At 40.6% G+C, this 21,396-nt stretch overlaps 2 protein-coding genes across 2 annotated transcripts in view; one reads left to right on the forward strand and one right to left on the reverse strand.

The window, feature by feature from the left end:
* Positions 1-5,810, reverse strand: part of ephb2a (eph receptor B2a) — a 39,084-nt gene extending 33,274 nt beyond the window's left edge. Inside the window, exon 1 of the mRNA XM_054609777.1 lies at positions 5,711-5,810. Within this exon, the coding sequence (XP_054465752.1) occupies positions 5,711-5,810 (100 nt within the window). The remainder of the gene's footprint in view (positions 1-5,710) is intronic.
* Positions 5,811-12,780: 6,970 nt separating this feature from the next.
* On the forward strand, positions 12,781-18,445 carry LOC129100386 (putative beta-lactamase-like 1). The gene is made up of 6 exons (XM_054609996.1): positions 12,781-12,886; positions 14,448-14,551; positions 14,661-14,818; positions 15,211-15,431; positions 17,205-17,310; positions 17,470-18,445. The coding sequence occupies exons 1-6, from the start codon at positions 12,781-12,783 to the stop codon at positions 18,443-18,445; spliced, it is 1,671 nt and encodes a 556-aa protein (XP_054465971.1).
* The last annotated feature ends 2,951 nt before the right edge of the window (positions 18,446-21,396 follow it).

Below are 21,396 nucleotides of genomic sequence, written 5' to 3' on the forward strand. Positions count from 1 at the left end.
TGAGTGTGCACACGTCACTTTGTAAAAATGTTTCAATGTCATGTTATTTGAAAAGCTTCTAAATAAAGTAACAATATTGTGATAAAACATTTTCTCTGCAGTGTAATACTGACGAGCACTGACAAGGACTCATCCATTTTCTCTTGTCATGGCATTGGACTGCTGGATAGTGCAGAGACTGATTGAGCAGATGTCACATGGACTAAGTCTGCTGATCTCCTGGAGAAAGAGAACACGCTTCAGTGGATTTATGCTTTACAAAAAGTTATGCCTCAGTGGGTTCACAGTCCCAGTGTTTTGTGGGGAAATGCTCTGAAGTACTTGAGCCTCTTTCCTTTGGGGAAATATTACGCCTGTCAGAAGTGTGACCAAAGTCGGGTGTTGTCTAATTATTTCCCCCCAATTCAGTCCTTGTACCAGCTAATGTTACAAATAATGTTGTAAGATGAAAATCTAACTCTGAAATGAAAGTGAACATCAAAAAGGTTGATCTTCGGGGAGCCTACAAGTGACCTTCCTTTTGCAATTTTTTTAAAGTTGCTGCAAATATTTTAATATATATTTTTTTTTGTATAAAATAATAAAAAAACATATTAATAAAGTTCTTTAGAGTAAAATAATATTCTCTTCACTTTATCAATGTAATGTGAATCTGTGCATCTATGTGCTGCAAAATTACAGATCCAACTAGCTTTGAGCAAAGGTTAGTGTTTAAAATGGTACCAGGACAGAACTCATGTCTTAGCATGTCTTACTGTCAAAACTGCCTGATTTGATTCCATGTTTAAAAATTATTATTTAAAAATAATAGTAGATGGCATGTGGTTATGTAAATAGACATGTCAGTCACAGACTAGACACAAATAAAACCCACTGGAGACATCTCATGGACTAGCTGCTCCACAGTGGACTATGTCTGGCCATGGACGTAACACTGCGGTGTCTCTCTGTCATGCTAACACACATCCTGTTACCAAGTTCCCAAGTTCGGTGAAGCGACGACGAGCCAATGAAGAAGTGGGTCAGGGGCTGCTGAGGGCAGGGATGATGCTCGATGTTTTCTATCTACTCCCAGAGGCTAAAGAGCACTGTGCTGCTCCAAAAACTGAATATTGATTGGTTTAGATAACTGATTCCACTGAGAAATGTCAGCAAAGGGCACTGAGACCGGCCTGGCTTCTTTCCAAAAACAACAAAAAGAGATGAGGACAAATGTTAGGTTGCATAGGGTCAATTAATAGTTTTAACTGAAATGTAAAGTCTCCTCACATTTTGTGTAGGGAAATATCAATATTAATGGAAATATGAAAATTGTGTCTAATCCTTGAACCTCTGAGTGTTTATGACATGAGCTGACTGATGATTGTGAGACAGTGTTGCTAGGAGATACACTTTCTCTGCTGACTGGTGAATGTCATATTGAATGGAATACTTAAAACATAGAAGCTTGTTTAATTATTTACAGTACAGTGCTCAGAACTGCCTGTTGAGATTTTGACCTTTAAGCAATACAACAAACTACTTGAGTGCCGACCAACATTGATAGGACACCAATAAAATGACAGTACTGAGATCAGATGGTCCCAGAAAGAGAATATGAGAGTTCTGTCAGTGCAAAAAATGAATGATCATTACAAGAGATTTACAATTTCTTTGCAAAAAGGAATTATAATGCGGGTTGGACTTAAAATAGTTATTGCTGTAAAGGAATGGATATGTTTTTAATAATTTATTAGCATATGTCACGATTGGTGGAACAATCTAAAATACTCAGATTAATATGAAAATTAAAAAAAATATATATATATATGATGGCCTTATATTATCTATTTTGTAACATAACTCCTGGAGGGTGCTGTGTGTTTCCTCCCAGAAGCACGTACTGTATCTAATCACAAGTCCCCCCGTTGTGAAGGAAACTGTTATCATGCAACCACACAGCACTGTCTCTGTGGCGCATGGAGGAGAGACAGTGGAGTGTGAATGGCAGCAACAGCACAGGTTGGTACAAGACATTGCAATTACGCATAATACAACTCCTGCTGAGAGGCAGCTAGGAGGCATGATACTCTGCTGGATGAGTACTTGGTAACATCTGTGCTCTGCTGTGGCTAAATGTACCCTACCAGGTAAAAAAGACAGTGTGTGTGTGAATAAAAGGAGAGTTGAAGCAGATAAGAGGAAAGCAGCATATAAAGGACAAGTGCTGACTGAATTTCCTGTGACGTGACTGAAACTGTCAGGTCTGAGGGGGCTTACATAAAGCAGTGAGGGGAAGATGGCAGCAGAACCAAAGCAGATCCAACCATAAGAAGAAGTGATAAGAAGTGAACAAAGTCACCGTGACGTCGTCCATTGTTTTGTTTTTTGCAACCAGAAGTGACACGAGAGGGCGGACCAAATGTTAAAAAAAGTTTAAACACACTGTAAATGTTTAAAGTTGCAAGACGAAAAACACCCAGACCGGAGAACACCATGGTAGTGACCTGTCAGTCATAGGGTAGTCCCACCCTAAAGCATACCCTGTTTTATGGTCTATTTGACTCTAAACGGACCATCATTTACTAAATGAACATCATGCTGTATTGAAGACTTGAAACTAGAGATTGAGACAGTAAACATTGTAAACATGAGTTTACGGAGGGAATAAATCAAGAGAGAAGTAGAGTCATTTTCTCATAGACTTCTATACAACCAGAGGAGTCGCCCCCTGATGGACATCAGAAAGAATGCAGCTTTAAGATACTTCAGCATTGGCTTCCTATTTCAGAATTGAAAGTTACCATGGGTCAAACCATTCTTACTGTTTCCATAAGTGAACAGTCATCGGTAATAAGTGGGTCTGATGGGGGATCAAACACGAGCAGTCAAACTATCAGACCTACATGTTAGCTAACTTCATTCAGAAGAGAAAATTAAGGCAAGGAGTTAAACTATGAGTCAAAGGTTAACCTAATGTACTTACTGCAGTTGTGCTACAGTTTTCCTTTGCAGTGAGTGATTATTAGTCACATATTATGCAGCGCTCACTTTCAGTTTAACTTCCAAATAGTTTATATAATCCTGATAAACAGTTGGCCGATTGGAACATCAAAAACTTCATCAAGAACACTTTTGTCCTCAAATTGCATCGTTAACATCGTTAACATGCAGTCAGTTTCTAGGGTGAACTACATCCACTTCCTCCTGCATATTTGTGATAGATGGGACGGATTTCATTTTTTTGTTGGTGGCAAAGGACCCATAGCCCTAAACATCTGGCACATAGTTTGTTTTAAGAGTTGTTACACACTAACGGGCCAGAGGTTTGTGGACTCCAGCCATTCCAGCCATGATTGAACAAATTATTCTGACACCATGAGCATGAATGTGCTGCTATAACAGCCTCCACTCCTCTGGTTTCAGGCTTTCCACCAGATGTTGGAATCAGGTCGCAGGGATTTGCTCCCATTCTGACCCAAGAGCATCACTGAGGTCCAACATGGATGTTCGCTGATATGGCTTTGGTTTGTGTCCCACTTCACTTTGTTACCAAAGACTTTGAAGAACGCTATTTTCTAAAATATATGTGTATACTGGAGGATAAAGATTTCACATGTCCACATATATTTGGCCCAATTCTGTAGTGTAAGATGCTTCCAGAGAACAGGCTCCTGGCAGAATGTGGAGATCAAGTTTGAGGATGACTGAATGTTACAGGAGCGAACAAACATATGAGCATGTTTACAGCTTCAACACTGTTAGCATAACGACAAAATGACGCTTTGAATCATTGGCTGAGAAAACTTTCCAGCCCTGCAGCAATTCATCATCACTGGCGCAGCCTGTCCTCTGATGACGGCAAACAAACAATTTTGCTTCCAGCCTGAGAGAGGCCCCAAAAAACACATTACCATCCAGACTCCCTAACAAGATAATAAATGAAGTTCAGTTCTATATAACATCAGCATCATGTTTTATTTCTTATTCATTCATTCCTTCACTTCCATTATTAAACTTTGAGTCATCTGCATGTTCACTGATGCAGAGCAGGGTTAATGCATGTTGGATATGAGAGACATGTGGCACATCTAAAAATAATCCCCATTTTTTTTTTCTCAGCCCAAGGTTTGCTCAGTGTTCAGTAGGAAATGACAATATGGTTTATTTTCTATCTCTTTCTAACTTTTTCTATATTTTGTGAATTTGTCTTAAATCCAGCTCCTTGCATTACAAGGATTTACTGTAATAGAGTACTCTAGCAATTTAATATTTCTTTCTATGAGGTTAAAGCAAATCATCCTGACTTTTCAGTCCTTAGACTGGGTCAAGCACCAAAGACAGAGTGTCCTACATTTCCCATTATGCAACTCAGTATTTTCTTTAGACCTCCCTGCCTGATAAACAACCACATTTTCCATATTAGAGCAGCTGGTAATGCAAGATTTGTGGTAAATATTTCAAGTCTCATGTCTCAACCAGGCTGTATATAGGAAGTGGGGTTGTCGTTGTGGCGTAAACCGTTGTTTTGTGGACTGATGTATGGAGCCTCGAGTTCTGCATTTTTCCGTCGCCATCTTGACAACCAGTGAATAGAAGTGAACATATGTGGACTCACGAAGAGACACCGTATAGCGGCAGCGACCTGTCAATCACAGTAAGCCCTAAAACATTCTCTGCTTTATGGTCTATTTGACTCTAAATGGACCATAATTTACTAAATGAACATCATGCTGTATTGAAGAAGACTTGAAACTAGAGAGTGAGACCATAAACTCATGTTTACAATGTTTACTGAGGTAATTAATCAAGAGAGAAGTAGAGTCATTTTCTCATAGACTTCTATACAACCAGAGGAGTCGCCCCCTGATGGACATTAGAGAGAATGCAGCTCTAAGATACTTCAGCATTGGCTCCTCCTGTCTGGAAGTCTAAGTGTGTTTGGACAGGATACTGAATCCCAAACAGCTCCCAAATTGTTGGCAAAGTGGTGCATTAGTTTATGTCCTATTTGGCAGTGGGCACCTTGCAGGGCAACCTCTGCCATCAGTGTGTGAATGTATTTGAATGGGTGAATGTTGACATGTAGTGTACAGCGCTTTGAATGGTGGGAAGACTAGAATGTCTAATCTACATAATCACCCACTTCATGTATATAAAATAAGCAATTACATTAACCATAATGTATTTCTTTGCACTATTGTATTCTTGTTTGAATATATATATATAGACTATAAGTTCTTGTCCATTGTGTCCATGTTGTCAGTCAAGAGCTATACATAGACTTTATAAATGTGCTATAATTTAAACACTTATGCATGTGTAATCCAGTAGACTCTAGAAGCAGAGCAGAGGCTTACAGTATAGGCTACAGACTGATCATAATTCATAACCAGCTCAAAGTGAACATCACGTCAATAATAATAAAAAAATGATACAAACAGGGCAGTTTAGACAACACGGAATGTTCAAAAACAGAGTCAAAGCCAGTGGAGCAGATTAAGTCCAGACTAGTCTGCAAACATCATGCAGCCTCGGTGTGCCGCTGGGTTTACTCAGAGCTACACCCGAACATCACAGGAGTCCCCCTGTTGTAAAACGCGGTTCAAACATATTATGGTCTGTTCTGTGCAATAATGATGGAGCCCTGTTGTCCCTGTCGCTAAGGCGCGCGCCGCGTCGTCCCCCACACATCCATCCGCGCGCACAGAAGAGTTGACCACCAGCTTACCTTCGACAGCCCGTACCGTCGGCAGGAGCCATAGGAAATATAAGATATCCATAATCATAGTAATTCCGGGCACTGGACGGTAAAAAGTCAAGGCGTTCATCGCGCAGCCGTCCAGCAGCGGACCATCGGCTGTGGATTCATACAGAGCTGCAGAGCATCCTCCTCCTCCTCCTCATCATCATCATCATCATCACCATCAGCATCAGCAGCAGTAGAGGGATAATGGCTGAGGAGCTGCTGCACCGGCCAGTTTTGGACGAAACCAAACGGAAGGGGCGGAAAATCACGGCACAACATCGGCATCCCCTGAAGAACTCGTCCTGAAGAGGGAATAAAAGAGCTATTATCAATGAAGTGTTTGTTCAGGATGAGTGACAGGTGGATGTGCTGATCAGCGCAGCACTGCTTATTGTAACTACACACATTTACTCAAGCACTATATGCCTACTTATGTACTGTTTTAGGTAGTTGTATGAATTTGGTTGGCACACTTTTATATTTACACCAGCAGCAAATAAAAGGCTAAGGTTTGAGCTGAAAAGAAACATGTTTTAATGTAAACAGGGTTTTGGTTGGCACAGTGTTAAAATACTATAGTTACAAAAATAGGAAGCAACCAATAAAAACAATTATAATTTTAATTTAAAAAAAAAACAAAAACATGAAGATCAAATAGAACATCGACCCATTTTTTAGAACCAGCAACATTTTTATGCAATTCATCAGTAGAAATGTTTAATTGCTTTTCTGATTCTATTTTCTATTATTTCTTTTTGAACAGCTTTCCTTTTGATCCATTCTTCTTTCTTTGTCATTACATTTCTATTGATCTTATGTGTCTGGCAAAATCAAATTTGTCATTATTAGTGTGCTTACATCAGCATTTCACACTGAGACTGGTCCGTCTCCAGCACCCAACCTTAACTTAAATTTCAACTACTTTTACCAGTTACATGTCATGTGACATATTAACCATATGTATCTGTGACATGACATTTCCACTGCACGGTTATATCTGGAACGTGGTCCTTCCTGACGCCCGCTGCTAATGCTGTTATTATTATTAGTCACATTACTATTACTGCTTTTATTATCAGTAATATTCTGTTTTATCCACTCCTGCTTTTATTATTAGTAGTCATCATTTTTCTATTATTATTCTGCTATTATTAGTGCTACTACTGCAATTTCTTCTATCATAATACGTATAATTTCTATTATTTGGATCGACTATGTTGTAATTCTTTCATGTACACATGAAATCTGTTGTATTTCTGTCCCTCCTGGGAGAAGTATCCCTCCTCTGTTGCTCTCCCAGAGGTTTCTTACTTATTTTTCCTTTGTTAAAGTTTTTTAGGGGAGTTTTTCCTTTTGTGATGCAGGGGTCCTGGGACAGAGGATGTCGTATGTGTACAGATTGAAAATCTCTCTGAGGTAAATCTGTGATTTGTGATTTTGGGCTATACAAAATAAATTGAATTGAACTCATTTATTTGACATAGGAATAAAAGGGGAATGACTTGGCGATTAGACCCCATTGTGACGTTATTATTATAAGGGGGCAGTGATGTTATGAGCCGTAAAGAAATCAGGTGGTGATGAAGAGCAATGCTGAAGATTTGGATAGATGTGATGAGCAGTGATACTTCTGAGGAGCTCAGTGGAAGGACCTATGGGCACTGGTTGTGATGACGATCGGAGGTGAATGGTCACATCAGTCTCAGTCATCAGTCAGCAACAAGATGATTGGCTCATAGATATCATGCCAAAATCTGATTGGTGTAACTTAAAGAGTGAACACCCTCTGTCAGCCAACTGGAAGCGGAAAAAGGGGGAGAGTGGGAGAGAGAGAAAGAACTTGAATGGTCTTCAAGCCCTGAATAACTGAAGATCTACATTGCAAATAAATTAAGAAGACAACCTTGTTCTAGTGTCTCCAAAAGAATCCTGCTTAAAGTAGAATCTCTCACTGCTAGAAACCCTCTGTCACAAACGGCAAGACATCAACCTCCACTATTACCTAAATAATGCCAGACCAAAGAAGACCAAACACAATTTCACCATAGGAGGGACCACACTTCAACATACAATAAGAATACAATTATTTGGTGGATTGGCAATCAATAAATTTCATCATAGAGGAGGCATAAAGGGCCTATTGCATAAGGATTTTTATAAACTCAATCCCCAAATAAAACGTCATCTGAAATTCTTCGCTTACGTTATTCAACCGATCCTCATGTATGGAAGTGAAGTGTGGGGTCCTCTAATGAACCAGTGGCAGACATCTTGGAACAAATCCCCCACTGAAAAACCTCACCTTCAGTCCTTTACGGTAATCTTTGATGTCCACAGAAACAGCCCAAACCAGGACGGAAATCTGAATGAATGACGAATCTTTTGCTTTTTTCATTGATATAATTTAAGTATATAACTTACTGAGTTAACTTGAATTGAATGCGGAAGTAGTTCATCAAAATAATCTTAACTCAAATTCCACTTACTTGCTGTTTTCCTTAGCTTTCAACCGCATCCCACAACTTTATTGCAGTGGTTTCAGTTTGCTCAGTTGTGTGAGTCAGCTCAGGTGTCATCCACTGAAACTCAACTTTTGGAATTTTGTATAATCATATGAGAAGTTCATAAAAAGCATAAGCATTGTATAAAAAGCATAAACATTGTATATATAATATATATATATATATGTATTTATGTTATATGTTATAGCATTATATATATATTCAACATGTATACACATATCCCTATATTGAAGGGCATTCACAGTATTTGTTTATAATTGTCAATGATAATAATTATCCCATGATGACTTTAATAATTATCATCAGACGTAGACTAATTGTTCTTTGTTATTTCCTTGTTGTTGTTGCCAATAAAGCAAATTGAAATTGACAGAGAGAGAGAGAGAGAGAGAGCTAGGTAGGGAGAGAGAGAGATAGAGTGAGAGAGGTGGAGAGAGAGAGAGAGGGGTGAGGGGGAGGGAGAGAGACAGAGGGAGGCAGTGAGAGAGACAGAGGGAGGGGGAGTGAGAGAGAGAGCGAGAGAGTACTCTGTGAGGAAATAGAGCAGAAGAATATGGGCCTGACAAAAAGGAATCCAGCCTGCCTCCAGATGAGTGAGGGCTGCAAAACAACAGATTAGCGAAGCCCAGGGCTTGTTCCCATGGAAACCTTGGCCCAGGGAGATGGCGACAGGAATGTGGCATATTGTAGGTCAGACGCGCCATCAGCGATCCAATCAGACGTAATCTGTCTTGACTTGAGGGTCATAGATTGAGCGGTAAAGCTGGTGCCTTTCTGCGGCTGCTCTCACTGTCGAGGTTCCAGTCTGAGCAAACGGAGCAGTAGTGGTGAAGGAAGAACTCAAATCCTTTACTAAAAATAGCATTACTCTACGAGTAAAATATCTGCATTCAAGATAATACTTAAGTACAAGTACAAAAGTATTTGCAGGATACTGAAAGATATATGCCTAAAGCATCAAAAGAAAAAGTACAGACTATTGCAGAATGGTTCATTTCAGAATAATATTAACCCTTGTGTTGTCTTAACTTTCTGTATACACCACTTGTCCTAAGGGTCAAAAATGACCCGCCTTCACTAAACCCCTAAAATAAAAGCAGCTTGATTGCTTTTTTAAACCCCAAATCTATTTTGCATGAAGAAACAACCTGTGATTCATCACAAACTTTGTGAATATCTAGGTTTTTCCTCTTCACAGTGCAGAAAGACTGTGTTTAGTCAGTGGAATCCACTCCTGGACATCTGAATAAATCAGATCTAGGAGTGAAATGTGCACTCGTGGCTACAGTAAAGAGAGTTGTACTGTCATCTGCAGCATCTGCAGCACCTTTATAGCCTCTGACTGCATTCCCCATTAGTAAACAATGCTTTCAAGAAATGTTTATTCTCTCTGATCTTGTTTGTATTTTGTCTGTGAACTTCAGTCAGGTGTGGGGTTGTGGAGGGGAGATGCTGCACATTCGCGAGAAAGTTTCAATCAGTAGCACACGTAATCTCAATTTCTTGTGTGTGTGTGTGTGTGTGTGTGTGTGTGTGTGTGTGTGTGTGTGTGTGTGTGTGTGTGTGTGTGTGTGTGTGTGTGTGTGTGTGTGTTTTTTATGGTTTCTGTAGTATGAAAATTATTGTATAACTCCCGGGTCAAAAATGACCCCAAAGACAAGATTTGTACCCTGTTGGTGTACAGCTTTTATGGAAATATGAACAAAGGCAATGTTTAACTTTTTCTCATGTTGGGGTCATTCTAGGAAAAGTCATTGAATTTCAAGTTGAAAAAAGATCATTAAGGGGGTTTCCTATGCTGTTAAACCTAGTGGCGGGTCATTTTTGACCCCTAAGACAACACAAGGGTTAAGACAATTGATGCATTACTGTGTTCAACACTTAAATGCTGCAGCTGGTAGAGGCAAGGTTAGAATTGCGTTACGTCCACTTCCTAAATTAAATACGGACGTAGTCTCCTGATGTGACCCGTGGTGGATCGTCGGTGGAGCTTGGGGGGCGGCTGTGGCGTAGTGGAGAGCAAGGTAGTTCAGAGGGTCGGTGGTTCGATACCCGGCTTCGGCAGTCGATGTGTCCTTGGGCAAGACACTTAACCCCAAGTTGCTCCCGAAGGCTTGCCATCGGTGTGGACTGGATGTTGCATGAATGTTAGTTAGAGTCTGATGGTGGCACCTTGCATGGTAGCCTGTCATCAGTGTGTGAATGGGTGAATGATATGTAATATACTACTGATTGTAAGTCGCTTTGGATAAAAGCGTCTGCTAAATGACTGTAATGTAATGTAATGGAGCTGAGGCTGAGGTCACTCAACGAGGTCACGCCCTTAATTATGCATATTATTATTTATGCAACTTTAAGTTTTAATATAATTGAAACAATTGTATTGTATATAAACCTAAAAATTGTATTAGTCACACCCATCTCTGCTCAGCAGGATCAGCCAGGTGTAAACACTGGATGAATATAGGATATATAATGGAACACAGCCAGAAATTTACAAATGGATATCAAAAGCCAGCGATGAAACACCTTCTTTTTGTGAATAAAGTGAAATCTATGTTATATAACTGAGCCACAAGTATAATCTGTACATGTACATTTGTTCAGGGATTTTGTCAGTAATTCAACCCACTAAGGTTGAATCCTCTTACAGTACAATGGAGAGACTGCATGACGGAATTTCTTATTTTTATTTTAAGTCTACAGTTCCATCTAGTGGTTGAAGAGGTAACTCCAGAAAAAAAACATCATTTGGAGGCAAAAAGTAACATCTTGTACATGGGTCGCCCTGACAACAGCTCCTACACACTGATATCAGATACTGGTATGTGGACAACACTCTGACCTAACTGCACTGCTCCAGCAGCAACACACCAGCCAGGTCAACCCACACATCACGTTCACATGATTGATAAGCTGTCATCTCATCACGTGTGTTCATGTGAAAGCTAGAGGGGCATAAAGACCACAGTGTTCAGGAGACACACTCACACCGAGCCCAATCCAAACCCTGACCACCTCTGTATACACTCAGTTTATTCTACTGCTTTAAAACCTGTTCACATATTACTTCTTATTACGCATATACAATTAATACATTCCTGATTAGATTCTGTCTATCTCATATTTAAAAATCATATTTATATAATAATATATAATATATATTTTATATATTATATATTATTTTCTTGTTTTAATTGCGTGATTTACTTTTTATACCTATTTAAAGAGCATTGTTGGAGGGAGCCTGATATCTTAGACTTTCCATGCCATGGAAATTATCTTTAATTGTTGTGCATATGACAATAAATAATATGAAACTAGAAACACTTACAACATAACGATCAGCAGAGAAGAGGCTACTATACAGATAATTACTATCTCATCAGTGAGGAGGAGGATTACTGTAAGACAGGGACTGACCCCTCAACAGGAACCACCAGGAGAATCCCAGTGGCACTCCTTTATCAGGCTGGACTGTCAGAACATCTATTAAGTCACAAGCAGTCAGCCCTAAGCACAAACCAATCAAAATCTTCAGATCTTTGGTCGTACACCTTAAGGAAACCCCCTCCCCCTTGTGAGGAATACCTGACTGGTGTAAGACATCACCGTGACAACACATGTGACACTTGTGGAGAAAAAATTGTGAAACAGCAAAGATCCAGGGCTCATGAACAAAAACCAGACCGAAAGCAGTCACAGCTTTTATTGGAAGAAGTCAAAGGTCGTCGACCAAGAGAACATGTTCAGACTAAAACTACTATAATCACACACTTAAACTTATCCCGGCTCTACTGAGCAACTTTCTTTCAAATGCTCTTAAAGATTAAAAAAAAATGAATTCTCTTGAGAGTCCTCTTTCTCTGCTCGTGATCATCAGATCTGTCATTGTTCATATCTGCTAAATCATGACATTTAACCCTCCCCCTTACCGCCGATGTGGTGATGAAGTGCTTCAAGCAGTGGATGAGTGTGGAATTAACCCCAGAGGATGTTAGATGATTTGATTGTAGAGAATGAGTGCTTAGGTTTCCATTCCACAGTTCTCCATACATTTGGATTGCGGCTGAAGCTCCCAGCAGATTATGATGTCACGGTGGAGTGGGAGAATCAACCCTTCATCTGGAGCCGGTCAGGATTAAGTGTAGGTAAAGCTCTGTAGTGACTGCTCAGAAGCAGTAGAGCTGAGTTCATGCAGTCCTGCTGGCTTCTCCCCTGAGGAACACGCAGGAAATTTAATTGTGGATTTTAGCTGTCTAAAGATGAAGAATGACAAGAAGACAATGAGAGACATCTGCGGCTTGTTTTCCCTCCTTTGGTAAGATAATTATCTGTCCTACAGTTTCTGTAAAAGCAATTTTCATCTTAACTTGTCAAGGGAAAAAGAAAGTCTTTGTCAAAAGTTTTTAAAACCTGCTAAGAAGCTTGTGATTTCGGTTGAGGTACACTCATTCTTCAGTCTGCTTTACCAACACTAACATTGTTTTTCTAGACTGCTTCTGCTGCCCATAACAACCAGTAGGCAAGATGAAGGTTAAATGGACCATGCTGGGCATGGTTGTCTTCTTTCTGCTCTCCGTGGTCATGACCTTCGGCTTCATTTGGCAGTATAGGATGCCAAAACTGAAGACAGGTAAAGTCTAACAGATTTACACCCTCACACATGACTTTCCAACCTGGAGCAACTTTTGGACCTTAGCCTCTTTGCTGTAATTGCTCATTTGCAGAAGCGGCAGCAGGATTACACAAAGCTGGAAATAGTAGCAGCAGGACTAGCGGCCGCGTTAAAGCTGATTTGAACTCCTGCTGAGAGACAGGAGGAGCGAATGTGGAGCTTAGCAATGCTGGATGTTTCTGGGTGAAATGACAACAACCACTGCCTTCAGTTGCTCATGCGTTGTGTGTGATATTTATCTGAATTTGTATACTGTCTGACTGTGACATGCTGTCACATAAGAAAACACTTAGCTTTATAACCTGGAAGTCCTGGGGAAATGAAAGCAAGTTAACATATTTACAGCACTTAATAATAAACTGTACAGTATGATTGTTTTACAGCTAGTGTGTACATGCAGCATCAAAAACCTGTATTCACTCCTACCACTAATATTATAAATCTTGATTTTAGCACCTTAATTGTAATATATATGTTTACAAACTGACGAATACAGTCACATCAAAAGACTGCAGTAGATCATGTACTGTACTAGTAATAATGTATTAGTACAGATAGGTATAAGATACTAGTAACAGGTCTGGCAGAGTTTATTAACCATCCACCTGGACCTGTGTCCTTCTCACTTCTAGAACCATGCTTTTCATTTGATTTAATTTAAAGGGCCATTATACATTTGAAATGTTTCAGTTGTGAGCATTATAAACAATATTCAGTTCACTTTCATTGTGTTGAGGTTGAGACATCTCAGTAAAACCAAAACTATATGCTCAGAGTGGTACACTACCAGCAGTGTTTAACCAGCCCTTTTTTTAAGCGTAACCATTGCATGGGCCGCTTTCTTGAGGGAGGAATGTGGAGAGCATCTATTCATTTGATTTTAGAAGACAGGATAACCAAACAAGAGGCAAGGCTATCAAGATTCAGATTAGCAAGATGTATTCGGACAACTGAAAACTACAATATAGACGTATCATTGATGGGGAAGAAAGGATCATCAATCAAACATGTCCTTCAAATCCCAAATAGAGGGAAGCATGCAGTTCATGTTTATGTAAATGTCATATCCATTAAATCCACATTTTTTCTATCTTTTGCTGAGAGTCAATAAACCTTAATGCAAAACGCTAAAAGCTTTACTACAATGGTTTTGTGTACTGCCTGTGTTAATCACACAAGATGCAACATGAACAATAGACAGCATTGGAGTTTTGCTCACTTTTGACAAATCCAGGCTAGTAGTTTCCCTCTGTGTCCTGCCTTTGTGATAAACTAGGCTACAAATGTCCTGGAACTGACAACAAACATATGAGTTTCACAAAGGGTCGAAATCTTTTAACATGTTTTTTTAAAGCCCTATAAAATCAAGCTCAAGATGTTATCCCCAGTTACACTGGGACCTGCCAAAACAATCTCACTGGGCATCTTTAGTTGCACAATTGAGGTGTCTGTTTACAACAGGGAAGTTGTGTCTACATGATTCATACATGAAAACTCTGCCTTTTTCCCTTTTCCACAGAAGTGGTTGGAAAACAAGAGGCAGTGGAGGAGATGTGCCCTCTCTTTCCTGAGCCTGTGCCCCTCACACATCCCATCACATCTCTGAGGGTGGCCTTAGAAAGGGTGAATCTCTTTTTTAATCCAATTTTTCTTAATCATATTTAAATGTTTTATGTATATGAGAATATTCTGGGTATGCTTATAGTTTTCTTACTGAATTTTCTCCTAACAGATAGATATACTACTGAGGTCCAGCATTCACACCACCAAGCTGCCAGCAATATCAGCCATTGTGGTTTTAAATGACTCTGTTTTGTGGAATGGAAACTTTGGCAAGAAGAACATAAGCGACCCCTCCTCATCTGCACCCAATGAGTACACAGTGTACAGGTGAGATTTGCAGCTGGTGTGGAAGAGATTAACATAAAATATGACAGAGATATGACAAAAGGGAAGTGGTGATTTGTCTAAATGCCAAATACTTAGTCATTAATAATAATGATAGCTAGTCCATAATATTAGCAACTCCATCTGAACAATAATCATTACCACATGATGTAACCTGCAGTCTCATTTTTCTATTGAATTGCATCTGATCTGAGGCTTGGAATAAGAATTAGGATTAGACATCCATTGTATTAAGTAAGCTTTACATAGGACCAGTGATCAATGAGACTGAACCACTCAATAAATGAGGTGCTTAAATCTGATCTATGTATCATTAAACCGAGATACATTTATTCAATGTTAATATGCATGTGTTACGCTCACTGGGATTGCAGAATTGCGAGCCTCTCTAAGATCTTCCCCACACTGATGCTATACAAGCTGTGGGAGGACGGCCTGGTGGACTCTCTGGATGACCCTCTGGACAAATACGCAGACAACTTCACTATTAAGGACCCTCTGTGGAAAGTGGGCGGCCCAGCATCCTCTTCAGTCAGGACCCTCGGCAGCCACTTCCCTGGACTCACCCTACGCAGGATGGCGGGACAGCTCTCTGGTAAACACACTTTAATGTTTGATGTTTTTAATGACATGGTAACCATCTGTGATGATCTACATTAAAGCTACAGTTGGTATCTTAAATCAAAATAATGTTATGTCATACCTGCTCAACTGTCACTATATCCTCACAGAAATGCTTGAGACTGAAATTCTGTGGAAAAAATCAGGTCCCCCTGCCCTCTCTTAGTGCTCCTTATGTAGTGCTGGAAGTTAGTATGGCACTGGTTCTCTCAACAATCCCAATGGGATTTTTCCATGGTTTTTGGATTATTGCATAAACAAAACGGCAAACAAATGTTTATGATACTTATAGGATTTGTTCAGCAAGATAATCTTGACATATGGCCACCGCTTTTATGATTTATGAATGTACATACGATCAGCAGAAGTAAAAAGCTAAAGTTAGGCTATAAACAAACTACACCATGGTCACATGACTTCATGTCAACACCACTAAACTAAAGGAAGATTAATTGGTGTGATGACATTCTCATTCCCACTTCTTAGCAACCGCCTTTTTTAAGATCCATAAAGTAAGATAAGATAATCCTTTATTAGTCCCGCAGTGGGGACATTTACAGGATTACAGCAGCAGAGAGTATAATGCAAACAAGAGACATAAATTAAAAAAGTTAAAAATCCACAATAACTAAAATATTATATATACAGACAGAATATTTGTAGTTTTGCACAGTGTATTTATATTGCATAGATTTTTAGTGTTGTGTGGTCTACTGGGATATTTGCTGATGTATTTCATGACTTAGAACAAAAAGTTAGAATTCAGCTTGTTAAGCAGACCTTATTCCAGGCATCTAACCAAACACCCCTTCAAAAAAATGCAAAATACAACTCATTTCAGGGTTTTAGGACTCATTCCTGTCGCACTGTGTGGCATTTGCAAGATTCCGCTGTGCCTGAAGCAAAACAACCAATCACAGCCAAGGACTCAATTACTCCGATCAAGATTATGTTACCACATTGCCTTTTTCTCGCCTCACATGTTTTCAGAAACACATATTAGAATACTGTTCAGCTGCAAAGTTAATAAGTTTGTGACATAGTGACATGTTGAAATCAGTCAAGCCAACACCAAGCACCGCCCACTGACTGGAGCAAACTTTCTTTTTACAGAATATTTGTCACATGTACTACTGTGAGGACAGCGTGTGAATGAAGCACATTGGTCAAAATGTAGGTCTAGACTCTCAAACCCAGCAGGTTGTTTCTGTTTAGGACATGCCTCTATAATCCACCACAGCACCTTAGTTAACCTGGGCTAACATGAATAGACAGAGCAGCTATATTTACACTGAGCTGTGTCCCGATATAGAGCTAATCAGCTCTGTGTACTAAGAATGAAAGGGAAGGATTAACAGAAGGGGACGCCCTGGGGAAGTCTTGTAGTCTTGTAAGTATTATAATTTATCTGAGGTAAACATAAATGTATGTACCAAAATTCATGGTTATCCATCTAAGAAAAAAAAAAAAACAGCCTCATGCTAGAGGAAAAATCAGATCACCAAACTCAATAGGAAGCATTACTGGGGACCTTTCATGTCTGTACAAAATCATGTGATCAAGTAGATGATGAGATACGTCACTCTTTAACTGTAAAGTTTGACATAGATGTTTGTGCTAAATGAAAAGTCAGATGTTCATCAAAGTTATTGGGATACATGCTGTTTGGACCTCAAAAGTTTCAGGTATTTTAGTCTTGACCAAGTTGATCAACTAACGACTAACTGAAGTTCAAATATTTCCACAGGGTTACCGAGAAGATTGAGGTCAACTAATCTTCTTTGGAGAGGAGACACAGAGGCAGCCCTTAATTTGTTACAGGATGATGTCCTTGTGGCTGATCCAGGCACCAAGTAAGACTCTGTTTCCTTCCTGTGTTGCTCAATTTTTGCTCTATTGACTGAGAACTAAAAGGAGGTTGATGTCTATGCATAGAACAAGGATTCTTTTGGTATTTTGCATCCAGGGAGAGCTTGCAAACATCTGTAACATCACTTTCTCTTTTCCCTCAGATGCCACTACAGCAATGTTGCTTTTTCCTTATTGGCCAACGTCTTGGCCCCGAGGGTGACTGGCTCAGACTTTGAGAGTTGGGTGTCTGACAATGTTCTGGAGCGGCTCAGCATGGAGGACACTGGTTTCAACTTGACTCTAGCCATTCAGAGGCAGATGGCTGTGGGTGTGTACAGCAATGGCAAGCCAGCTCCCCTCTACAACCTCGGCTGGTACCGACCTGCAGGCCAGATGTATTCCACAGCAGCTGACATGGCCAAGCTCATGATGGCTCTTCTGGGTGCATATGGCGGGACCCTACTCCATCAGGACACCCTTAACACGATGCTGACCCCACTCTTCCGATGCCACAGCGGCTACTTTGCCAACTCCACCGGCACACCTTGGGAGATCAATGAGCAGTTTGGCTATGATGTGGTGAGGAAAGACGGCGACCTGGACGGTTATGCAGCCACACTCTCCCTGGTGCCACGGCTCAAACTGGGACTGGTGATCCTGATGGCTGGGGTTCGGCCTGCAGACCAGGACCTTGTGAGCCAGGCCTACAGCTATCTCATCCCCGCCGTGGAGACGGCTTTCAGAAACGCTAAACGAACTCTCAGACCGCCGCCCAACCCATCTCCATATGTGGGTTTTTTCACTTACAGGAATATGACCTTCTATGAGATTAAGGTGGACTCAGGCGGGGTGCTGGTCATGCAGCAATTTGGACCACAGGTGGACACAACTGTCCCCTCCAAGTACCGAACTATTCGGCTGGATTACCTACAGGACAGGGTGTTCAGGGTGGTGTTTGAGAGCCCATACCCTTGCAAGCTGAAGGTCAACAGCGCCTCTGTTTCCCTGGAGGCACAGGACAGACAGCTCTTCAACTTTTACCTCTTTAACAAGAAAGGCATGTCGCCAGGGTTTGATTCCCCAGGACTAAACACTTACAAGGTGACAAGGATAGCTGGCAGACCATACTTTACTTAATAATTAGTAGAACTCAACCAGTTTGACACTGTAACTGATAGGGGTGTAACTGATCCCAAAATTCACGGTTCGCTTCAATACGGTACAGTGGTGCCATGGTTTGGTATGTTTTCAATACAGAAGTAGAAATGCCAGAGAAATTTACTTGATTTAAAAATCTTTGTATTTATTAAACTAACAGCATAAAGTATGTTCTTTTTGACTTTGAACAATAATAGATTCATTTCAGTACAGGAAGCTGCAGCAACATGGCTTTTCATCTCCCATTCAGAGGGGAGGTAATGTGCCGTTACAGTCAGGTAGCTCTGTGTAGCCCTTTAAGTCTAGCCGTCTGTTGTCAGAGCAACAGTGGTGATCCAGACATTTGGTTCTCTCTTATGGCTTTTGTTTTATTGTGCATAACAGGAATTACGGTCTGGCTGAAACAGGCTTGTGAAGGAGTAATGTTATGGGACTCATTAACATTAAGTATGTTCGTAAAGCCTGCGTTTCCATTTCAGACTAGGGGCTCATATCCGTGGCTATAAATGTGCTTATCTCCGTGGTGATAGTTTTAGCCCTTTCTGAATCTGTAGTGAATATCAGCCTCAACGCTGCGGGGAGAGTTTGTATTGTGTGTGCTGCTCCTGGTTTTCCTGGTGAGTTAGCATAACGTGCCTCACCGGAGTAAATTTTTTTAATTCTGAGTGTCCGACAGCACGTTGCCTGTTACGCTGTGTGGGTTGCCATTTTGAGCGCAGTGGCTCCACAGAGAACATTCTTTTTCACACGATGTAAACTATATTTTACTAATGCAATAGTTTTATTCCAGCTCGTAGCGACGGTTAGATACAAATACGTGTGTTGTTAAACCCCTAGTAACTGAGGGTTGTGTCATGGACAAATGCAAAAACTCAATATGGCACACACGTTCTTTCATTGGTAATGTGATGTTCTTTTGCTAAGATTAATACTGTTAATCTGAACTTGCATTTAAATTTAATTTATTTAATACACCTCTGATTATAATACTGTAGCGATTTAATAATTTAGTCATACCCAATTGTCCAAATGACAGTGCTGTTTAAATGTTGGAATATACATGTTTGATTAATGGACAATGTGGCAGTATTCTTCTTCAACCTTTAAGTGCCTCGAGTGTGACCGAGAAGGAGGAAAAGCACAACTGACTGAATTGTGGAGTGCTCAAGTTTTTCAAGATTTATATCTACCATGGAAGCATGTGAAAATGCTATGAGCAATAAAGAGAAAAGTTCTAAAATAATATGCTAAATAAAACTTGTGGTATTGATGTTTAACAAGTGTTTATTAAGCATGAATTATGTATTTTAAGTGATAATGTACATGTGAACATAAATGTACATGCATATGCAGGTTTCCTACATGTGTTAACAAAAAACTGAAGATTAGGTAAGTTTAATGTAGGTTTATTTATTGCATTAGCCTACATTACATTACATTTCTACTTGCATGCTTCCAGTGTACCGCTGGGATGGGGAACATGATAAACTAACAGATCTTATAAGCAGTAGAAATGTGAATGATACTGGGTTCTAAGGGTACCTATGAGTCCCCCCATGTCGGATAACAGAAGTTCGGACTGGGCAAGTTGATGAAGTCTGAATTATTGCTCTAGCTCTTTATCTATTCTATACTTAATATCTATTGGAGTCCCGATGATGTGTAAAGAAAGCACTGGAAACAGACAGAGTTCGATGCAATACATTTTATTTTTTAGGCAAAGAATTCAACCCGAGTGACTCCCTGGAGAGCGAACTTGTTCTGTCCTTGACCAGGTTTTTTATAGTGTCACTGCATTTTGATCTGTAAGCTCTTCCTCTATGTCCTTTGACAATATTTTTTTAATTACCGAGCTACTGTTCCTCCCGGGGAAGGGTTGCCCGCACCGAGACCTGTCCATCACCATTGATGATGCCGTGGTGACGCCAACTCGGACTGTGAGGAATCTGGGTGTGACCCTGGACGACCAACTGTCGTTCTCAGCAAGCATTGCATCGGTCACACGCTCCTGCAGATTCCTCCTCTACAACATCAGGAGGATTTGCCCCTTCCTCACTGAGGAGACGGCGCAGGTGCTCATCCAGGCTCTGGTCATCTCCCGCCTGGACTACTGCAACTCACTACTTGCTGGAGCCCCGGCGTCGGCCATCAGACCTCTGGAGCTTGTCCAGAAAGCTGCAGCACGTCTGGTGTTCAATCGCCCCAAGTTCTCCCACACAACTTCCCTTCTCCGTTCTCTACACTGGCTCCCTGTAAGAGCTCGCATCCAGTTTAAGACTCTGGTGCTAGCCTACAGGGCAGTGAAAGGAACAGCTCCTTCCTATCTCCAGGCCTTGGTCAAGCCCTACACCCCCGCCCGACCATTTCGCTCTGCTGCCTCGGGCGATTGGTTGCCCCGTCGCTCAGAGGTCCCTGCGGCCGATCCACCCGGTCACAGCTTTTTTCTGTCCTGGCCCCTCAGTGGTGGAATGAACTCCCCACTGACCTCAGGACAGCAGAGTCGCTGCCCATCTTTCGGCGCAGGCTGAAAACTCACCTCTTCATGAAGTACTACCCTGAGCCTTCCTCGTAGCACTTATTGCATTCGTATTAGTTGTTGCACGTATTGTATTCGTATCAGTTCGCTGCACTTATTGAATTCGTATTCGTTTACTGCACTTATCCTATTCGTAGTAGTTTGTAGCACTTATTATATTCGTATTAGTCTGTTGCAATTATTGTTTTCGTAGTAATTTGCTTCTGCACTATACTTTTGCTCTGGTTTATGCTCTAAGATGCTTGTTTAAGAAAGGAGATGCACTTATGACTTCTGGTGACTAGTAGTTCTCTTGAATACCTATGTTGAATACACTTCCTGTAAGTCGCTTTGGATAAAAGCGTCTGCTAAATGACTGTAATGTAATGTAATGTAATTACACTCACTTTACCTC

Source organism: Anoplopoma fimbria, chromosome 12 (genome assembly GCF_027596085.1).
Source record: "Anoplopoma fimbria isolate UVic2021 breed Golden Eagle Sablefish chromosome 12, Afim_UVic_2022, whole genome shotgun sequence".
NCBI lineage: Eukaryota > Metazoa > Chordata > Actinopteri > Perciformes > Anoplopomatidae > Anoplopoma > Anoplopoma fimbria.